Genomic DNA, 9,881 nt, shown 5'->3' on the forward strand with positions numbered 1-9,881 from the left:
CCCCCCCCCCCCTCTCACTTGTTGAGTCTGTCAGTCTCAAGTATCTCCCCCTCCCTCTTTGCGATCTCTCCTGAGACTTTGCCGCAATGGCCACACGAAGCCTGCATCTTGGCTAAGAACAGAATGGCTGAGGTCCATAAACGCGCCTGTTACCAGGAAACTTGTGAACAATAGATTGGTTAATGCAAGTTTTCGCGCAACACGACCAATAAGAAAGCTGATACTTCTGCAAAGACATCGTCATGCGCACTTGTTTTGGTCACAGAGCATAGGAATTTGACAGTAGGCCACTGGCGTAATGAAGATTTGATCTTCCGTGACGAGGCCCAGTTCCTCCTCTACAGACAAGATGGCCGATTCATGGTCCGAAGACAGGTTGGTCTAGCCCTGTTTGAGGATTGTATCCTGCCTAGAGTCCAGAGAGATGGTGGTGGAATCACAGTATGGAGCGCATTTCACAAGTAGGACACATGAACCAGGACCAATGCCTGCATGTCCTTGATACAGTTATGCTTCCGTTTGCACGAAGAGACTTCGGGAACAATTTTGTGATCCAAGATTACAACACCACGGCGCACAGAACCCTACGCGTGAGGAAATTTCTTTGAGCCTGGATATGAACCCTATAGCGAACTTATGGGCAGAAGTATCCCGCAGGTTAAGTAACATGGACAACCAACAAATCACTCTACAAGAACTTAGACACGCCCTCGCTGATTGTTGGCGAGATATTCCACAGGGAACCTTGACAAACCTGGTCGAGAGAATGTCACGTCGTGTACATGACCTTGAGCTGGCCACGCCAAATATTGATTTTGGACACGCCAAATATTGAGTTGTGTTTTCTCAAACAAGAGACTTATCTGAACATGTCACAGTGAGAGTTTAAATTTTTGTTTAAACATTTGGTTTGCTTTATAGTTCTTTAATCTCATATTGTGATACAAAGAGACCGTCCAAAAGTGTTGCGATTGTGTGATCCTTCCATTGTAATGCGCTTCCTCAGGTAATTCTTTGTTTAATTGACAAACTGCGTGATGTAAACATCAAAGGACATGTGTATCAATTAAATTCAACTGAGCACTACTCCAGAACAATAAACCTGTTCCTTATATGATTGAAAACTGCATTTGTCCATGACTGTATATTGCTATATAAAACTGAATTGATGAAGACACTACAGAGTCCCAGTCCATGTCAAGTCTGGGTCAAGTTAAGTCCGAATCCACTGAAAGGCGGACTTAAGTCCAGACAGAAGAATGACATCATTAGACAAGTTATCAAGAAGTGGTACCTTTTATTTCGGCGGACAAGAGAGCATCGACAACCCTTTATACAATGTATAGTTTTAGAATTAAGCACTTTAAACTGTCTTTTGAAAACAATTTAATAATGGAAGGCCAGTGGCAGTTATGAAATACGTGTGGGTGTTTATAAAGTGATACTATCGTAAAGCAGTTCTTTTAATTCGTTAAATTTGACTAGATTCATAATAAAATAAGATCTCTCACTCCATCTTGGGTCAAATTTGAGTAGAATTCGTAACATGAGGAAAGGGCACTCACCACCCTATGTGTTTGTTTTTTTACATGGTTCACCGTGTTCACGGTGCGTGCGTGGTGTTCGTTATATTAAGGTAAGAATGTGATAACCATGATAACAATTAAATCAAGTTGGGGAAAACTTATGTTATATTATTGGAACTGAATGCTTCTATTTATTTTTTCACACATATGCAGGTCAATACTTCGCCAGTACAATGGTTCTAATCTCCATCTCACTAGCAATGTCAGTTGGAGTACTAAACATGCATCACATTGGCCCAGACTTCGCTCCGGTGCCGCCATGGATGAAAAAACACATTCTTGGTACTCTAGCGCGTTTCCTTGGGATGACTAATAAACCACCACCGGGGTCACAGAAGAACAATGTAATTGGTGAAAAATTAGCACAAGACTTTCGTACGTGGGAACAGCAGGAACTATTAAGTATAGTGCACAATCAAGTAAATAGTTCTCCACGAATCAGACATACACGCTCTTACATTCCTTGCAATGGAGTTACTTTGGGGTCTGATTTAAGTGATGATCTACGTCAGTCACCGTGTCCACCAGATCATGGGTCAACATCATCAATATCAACACCAATAAATAAACAATGTGACGTTTTGAAGGAATTATTACGAGAAGTGCGTAAGCTTACTAATCATATCGAAGAAGACAGTACGGATAAAAAGATCAAAGATGAGTGGAAAAGAGTGGCTTTAGTTCTTGATCGCTTCTTCTTTATATTTTTTGTGATTGGAACTTGTGGTACATATATGATAATGTTTGCTCAGATGTGACAGTCAAACAAAGAACTGTGTATGTTCCTCATGTAATCAACTATACTTCCAAATTAGTGACTCTTCTAACTCGGACTTGACTACGCTGTGACATGTACATTTTTATATGTGCCGACTTATTGCGATGCAGAGAGTCGTACACAAGCGGACTTGCCAACTATGCTGACTGTGTGCGACATCGTGACTATCAGTTCGGGGGCACTGCTAATTCAAAGACGTCTCTGATATCAAAGACGGGTCAGTGATTTCACATACGGGGGTCTGTGATATCACATACGTCGTGCTTTTTTACAGTTTGGGGCTAGATGCAGCATATCGGAAAGAAGGTGACTGTATCGGAATATGCTTTCCTATGTTTAGCAAATATCTGCCTGTGCAAACATCATATCTATCTGTGCAAATTCTGACAAATGGTCCCAGAAAACACTTAGATTGGCAAAATCGAGCCATATCCAACGTTTTGAAGTAACAAAAATCCCAAGTCATGGGGAGTGAATATTTTGGCAAGGCAAAAAAAGGAGGGAACAATGAATTTTTGGCCAGTCAACGAAGGGGGAGGGAAGCGATTTTTGGCACGCATTGTGGCGGCAACTTTTCAAAAATATATTCAAAAATGACTTGAAAAATGGTAGGCCCCTACGGAAACGTTCAGGCCTAACCTCGTGGTCTGACTCTTGCATACGTGCATGGGATGAATTCGGAGAAATATGGACACTTGTATTTTATTGATAGGGGTAGGGTTATGTTATGATTATGTGGCTCAAAATAGATCAACAAATTACGGTAAACCAGGCGCGTGCCCACTGCCCAGGGAGTGGGGCTTTGGGGCCTGCAGCCCGGGTCTTAAAAAAATGAGGTAGACAGAGAGAGAACGAGAGAAGGGAGAGGGAGGGAGAGGAAGGGAGTGATAGAGCAGTGGCATAGCCAGGCCCGTTTTTTTTTTTTTTTTTTTGATTTTGAAAAAGTGTTTCTTTTTTTTCCAGGGGGCGATTTTGTAAAAAGTGGACCTTCTTCACAAACTTTGGATCTTTTTTTGACTAAAAAACATAAAAAACATATTTTTTTGCTCACTACGGTCGTGAATTAGGATTTTTTGAGGACTTTTGCCCCACCGCACGGCCCCACTCTGCGTACGGGCCTGGGCATAGCCAGTGGGGCAGTATAGTGCCCCCTACAAAAATTGAAGGGCGGAAAAGGGAGGGAAAAGAAAAAGGTCTACTTTTTCGGTCTGATTTCCCAAAAATTGAAAGAAATAACCCGACAACTGAAAACATATATAAAATAACTGCCAATAATACCGGAACGAAAATGTTACAAAAATCAGGACAAAATATTACCAAAACTGGGTTGAAAATTTTGTTTTGCCACAGCCACCCAGGCTCATTTCAATATCCGGGGATTTTAGGCAAACGAAAAGGGGAAAGTGGAAAGAAAACAAGGAAGAAAACAAGAAGAAACGAGGAAGAGTAGGCCTACGTTCTGAGTCATTGCGCATCATAATTATGTTCATGCTTGAAATTTGTGACGGGAAGTCGCATCCAATGGAAATCCATTCTAAAATACATATTATGCATTATCATGACATGGTTATATATAGGCCTATGGCCTATAGGCTATGCTTAATCATGATGGTAGGAAAATAAGTTAATAATAGGGGCCTAATGCAAAATAATGCACCAATTGGCTTTTAGTTTGAGGATAATATTCCCCTCACAAGTCGGGTCCGTTGAAATCTGTTATGCCCAAAATAATACGAATAATAAGTGTAAACTTTTACACCAAATGACTTTATTGTGCCTTTCATAACTTTTTGAAAATAATTCTCCAACTTCTGAGGGAGCACATCCCCCTCAGACACCCTTCTTCGTCAAAAAAGAAAAGGCTAACTTGCATTTATCCACATAGGCCTAATTGAGCAGGTTCATACCCATGCAGAAGTCAGGTCCGCAGGAAATTTGTTAGGAATTATAGGCCTATCTTTCATAGATACAGACTTGACATTTAATATGGAATATATTTCGCAAAATTCCAAGACTGGTCTGGACTGAGTCTGCATAGACCGCACCGGCTAAATATTAATAGGGGTATGTCGGGATATGGTGTAAAATAATTGTTTGATAGAATATGTACTTTCCATATGTTCACATTATGGTGCTCATAATGTAACGAATTTGCCTAAAATGGCGGGTTTAGGGAGACTGAATTTGACATTTGTATGGGTAACATTTTTGAATTTGAGCAACATTATTCTGATATTATCAAATTTATTGAGGTTTGAGGCGATTTCATTGAACCTAAATACCAATAAGTGTTCGTCAGAACCGAAATGCACCTGTGATCTACCAGTTTTGAAAGTGGGAGGAGCTTTAAAAATATGGCTCTTAAAAGTGGGACGTATTCAGAAAGTTTGAATGATCCCCTGGAGCCAAATGTTTTAAACTTACTGTACACAAAGAAACAGTGTGAGCTAATTGGACAACCAGGAATCCGCATTGTTGTTTTTGTACCGTAAGTTTATAACATTTGATCCAAGGGGCCATTCAAACTTTCTGAGTACGTACATCTTTTAAAGGCCCATATAAAATTAACAGATGTGGAAATAGGAGTATAAACTGACCAATAGATCCAGTTGTAGTCCTACTAATTCATGGCATATTGGATGGCCTAGGGGAAAGTTAGCCCATATTAGCAAGACTATCCTTGCCTTCAAGGTGAAACAAACCTACTCATGTTACCCTCTGGCCATGGGCTGGCCTGGTATCAGGGAAAGATGACATTCCAATCATATGCTCCTCCCCTGGTCGAACACTTGGTACATTGTAGGCCTAAGTGTATTTCAGCTGTGATGAATGCCAGTTGCTGACGATGTTTAAGAAATATCACCTCAAACCCCTATACATTTCATAATAACAGAACCGTGTTGCATAAAGTCCAAAATTGTGTCCCCACAAAGCTCAAATTCGCGCACATTCTATCAAACAATTATTTTACACCATCTCCCAATATACCCCTATAATATTTAGCCTGTGCGGTCTATGCAGACTCCGTCCAGACCAGTCTTGGAATTTTGCGAAAAAATATTCCAGGTGACTTAACTTTGTATTGTATGAAACTGAAAGAGTGGTCTTTATGTTACTGTTTGGTGAAAAAATATTCAAATAGCATTAAAATTTTATGAGGGGGTCTAATTAGCGGAGCGACATCGCAAATAGCTCTAAAAAGTGGCAAGTCCACTTTTTTATTCATAGGGTGGTACTTATTGGTTGTATCACTGACTATTTTGTATGTGTTTGACATGAAAGGTAATCATAACAGTTCCCATTGATATAACAATTTTATAAAAAAATTGTTTATTTAATGAGCTAAATTTGCATATTATGTAATACCCGGCTTGGGATAAATGTGGCCCCTGTTCATGTCTAAAGCAAATGTGACGTGTCATGTCAAAAGGAGACACTTTTGGGCAGGTTATCAATTTTAAGGTTTTTACATATCTTAAATACTAAGTATAGAGATATTGTGCTCCACAATGCCGTTTACCCCAATGAAATCGGACATTCCTAAGCGAAGATATTGAGTTCGTAAGTTATGGTATTATAAAATTTGAAATAGAGATATCGGCCTTTAAAAATATTATTGACAATGTTGAGAGTAGGAATTACCTAAAAAAACTGTCTCAAAAAATACAAGATGCCAGTTATATTCCGGTCTGAAACTATCAGACACTATTTTAAACATTAATAGCATCACAAATTCGCAACAAACCCAAATTGTGAAAAAATCTTGCCCGGGCAGATTTTTGGCTATTTCTCCATTTACGATCCTGCCCAAAAGTGTCTCCTTTTGACATGACACGTCACAAATTACTTGCATCTGACCATAGACATACCACCTAGACCTATTACTGCCCATCCTTTACCACAGCGGGAGGTGAAGCCCCGTATCCAAGGTGATATTGACGGATTGACGGGGTTACTAGGCGCGGAGATATATCGCGTACATTCTGACGCGCTCGTTTGCGTGGTTACTGCGCTGTTATCGCCCGCGTCAAATGCAACATGTTCCGTAGACGCGAACATGTCTGCTTGTTTGCGTCCGGGTATGCGTCCTTGTCAAATTCGTTGCTAAGCAGTGTCGGCTTCACTACGCGAGTCAAAGTAATTGGTCTAGGTTCTCGTTTGTCTGGGCATCTGACCCCCTAAAAAGCTATTTTGGTCATTAATCTGTTATATGTTAATCAAATTAGCCATTTGGGGTCATTATTGAAAAAAAGACATATTTAGTATGTTTTGAAGTCAAAACAAGGAAGTATGATGAACAGTCAGATCCGGCCGCAGTTTCGGCATGCAAACATTAGCATAATAACAAGTATTTTACAAAATGCCTTAAAATGCCTTTTTCTGGTAAATAAACCAGTCCAAATGGCCTAGAATTATCGCAATGACTATAAAACATGTTATTAATAGTTATCAGGAAGAACTGGATTCACAATACTCTTTAAATTCTTTATTTTTAGTTCAGGGCCACAATTACCCCGCTTGGGGTAATTGTATTCATAAAACATGTTAATTATTATGCAAATGGCAATATATTTTCCAATTATATTGATCACATCTTATAGGTACCCATTGCCTCTATCCACTCATGCAGAAATTTTACTTCTCCAGTTCATACTTAAAGAATTACATGGTAAAAATGCAAAGGGGGGCCACAATTACCCCAGTTTCCCCTAAGCCTAAAACTAAAATTCGCGGCTCAGTTGGAAATCTGTAAAAAAATATATGCTCCGAAAATAACCAATAAACAGTTTTGATGTGTCTGGAGAATTGAAAGTCTGCAAAATGTCGTCGAGGGAGTTATTCTGCAGCATTTAAGCTCAATTATGAAAAAGAGCAACATTTTTTTTAGCATTCTCCGATTTCTCACGTTCACTAGAAAGAGTGTATCCCGAGCCCGCGATTTAATTCATGAATTGGATAGTAAAATTAGCAGGAGCTGGCAGGCACTTGGGCTAGCTACAACCCTGATCATGCTGATTAGGCCTACTCGCAAAATTATTCCCGTTGCACCAGTTCACGTTCACAATATCGTTTGCGGCTGGGTTTTGAGACTAGGGAGTATGTGATTTATGAGACGTCTTTGAATTATGATACTGTCAGGTGACTCGGCACTGAAGAGTCTTTGATATCAGAGACGTATTTGAATTAGCAGTGCCCCCGAACTGCTATTGTGACTATATCACATCCGGAGAAAGTCCCATTCAGTGATCCCAGCGAAAGCCTTAAAAAATTAAAAATTTGTATTTATCCCTTACAAGTGAAGGATAAAGTTCCGTTCATACCACGCCGCAATTGCTTCGCGATGCGGTGCGTTGCCGATCGATTACTTTTTACCGCCAATCAACGCAGCTCGTCCCATTTGTATTTAACTTTATTGCGATACCGCAATGCAGTTTTCTTCGGTACGATGTAGTACGGCAACGCATGTGCCGAAATTCCTTCCCACAATGCAATAAGCGTTTTGCATAACAATAGATACAGTTCGGAAGTTAATCAATATTCTTTATTATGCAATACGCATATTGCATTGTGGGAAGGAATTTCGGCACAAATTGACTTCCGGTAGAGAAACCCTAAATCCGCGTATTGCGGCGTAGTATGGACGGACCTTAAAGTCGTTAAAATTGTTATTAGTTTCTGAAATGACAAATTTGGGCAAAAACAAGGAAACAGCATTGCCATGATTACTGACAATGTGGAAGCCCCATTCAAATTCATGTAGCTAATTTATATACTGTCAGTATATAAATTACAGAATCATGTAAGATATCTTATTTTGACTTTCATGCATGGCTTTCGGCTGAACTACTAGCAGGCTATGTTAGTACAATGACAAAGGTATCAAAATCTGAATTTTGATGATTTTTACGATCGTCCGGAAGAGCAAATCACTGAGTGGGCCTTTAAGTATAAGGTCGACTTATAATGCTGAGTAGCAGGATATGGAAAGCGCTGACTTTGGATCCGTCTGAAAATGCGTTTACGTTTATAAAAATAGATTCCCAGCAAACACACAAATGCTTTCAACACCTTACAAACATGTTTTGGTTTGGATAAAACGTTTTAATAACATTAATGTCGGGTTATAAGGTCGTAGCCATATTATTAAACATTTGATATAAAAACACAATAAAACAACGTGTTAATAATATTACATTATTTACCATTAGTGTTTGCCAAATATTTTGTCAACACTTAAGTAACATTATGCTGAAATGGTTTGAGCAAATCTTTGAACAAGTTCAATTGGATTGTTAGATGCAAATCCCATAAAAATGAAGATGTTAAACTCACATTTTAGTGACGTTTCACCACTACACTAGTGGTTTCGTCAGACTGGCAACTCATCACATCTGACTGTTCCACTAAACAACATATTTAACCAACTCTAACTAACGCCCTCTATGGTGGTTCCTGTTGCCTATAAAAGGAAACAGTCAGATGTGCCAGTCTGATGAAAACATTTTATATAACCCGATATTTAAATGTTATTTAAACATTTTGTGTTTGCTGGGTTGCCTGTTCCTTTGTGTTTTATTATAATTCCACGTCACTATCGTGAACGGAAGACTTAAAGTTATAGCTGTTATTTTAGAAAATGATGAAAGATGGTGAAACAGATTGGAAGAAGCTATCAATTTAACTTTAAGATCATATGAAACGAACTTCAGTATATATACATCAATCGTCATTTAAACACTAAAATACCGTACAATAATACTGAATAAGTACCTTCTTCCATTTGTATAGGGGTTTTCCAGCCGCGTTCATTAATTCCTATCAATAATACTAAAAACATCCAAAATTTAGTAAGAAACCTGGTTACATAATGCTAGTTGCTATTTTCTTAACAGATCTACACGCCTCTTATAAAAGATGCAAACAGTGTGTGCAAAGCGCAGGTGAATTAAATGCGTAAACAGATTGATTCATATGTCACCATTTATCAGCTATAGCCTCGTGTGTTACGTTTGTTCTGGCACAAGGAACATATATAATTATGCCCTTTTCCGAAAATTGAAAATTTGAAATCATATCTTTTTTTTCCTTTCATAATTGAGAGTTTCTGGCGAAAATATTTTGAGATTCAAAAACGTAATACCTGGAATCCATTGTGAGTTTATAATCTTTTATTATAACGAGGCCCGTCACAATTCAAACAGGTTTCCATTGCATGACAAAAACGTAAAAAAGGAGGCTGTAGAAGTCTATCATATAACAAGCTATTATTGCGAATCACAAGCTTATTAATAACCATGGCAAAAGCTGCACATTCATTTAAAGAATTGGACCTTTCTTATTGCAATTATAGGCTATCTCTCATAACTAGGTTTCTTTTGAAGTGGTATAATGCTTGCTCAATGAGACGACTCGACAAATAAACCAGGGAAATATGTGTAAAATATCATGTTTTAAAGATGTTTTAAAATAATTTTATTACATAATTGCCGCGCGGATGTTTGAGTGTATGGAGCTTT

General features: G+C 38.7%; 1 protein-coding gene across 1 annotated transcript in view; it reads left to right on the forward strand.

The window, feature by feature from the left end:
* Positions 1-2,526, forward strand: part of LOC140163019 (neuronal acetylcholine receptor subunit alpha-10-like) — a 321,325-nt gene extending 318,799 nt beyond the window's left edge. Inside the window, exon 9 of the mRNA XM_072186357.1 lies at positions 1,740-2,526. Within this exon, the coding sequence (XP_072042458.1) occupies positions 1,740-2,344 (605 nt within the window). The 3' untranslated portion in view covers positions 2,345-2,526. The remainder of the gene's footprint in view (positions 1-1,739) is intronic.
* Positions 2,527-9,881: the final 7,355 nt, after the last annotated feature.

This window comes from Amphiura filiformis, chromosome 10, assembly GCF_039555335.1.
Source record: "Amphiura filiformis chromosome 10, Afil_fr2py, whole genome shotgun sequence".
In the NCBI taxonomy this organism is placed as follows: domain Eukaryota; kingdom Metazoa; phylum Echinodermata; class Ophiuroidea; order Amphilepidida; family Amphiuridae; genus Amphiura; species Amphiura filiformis.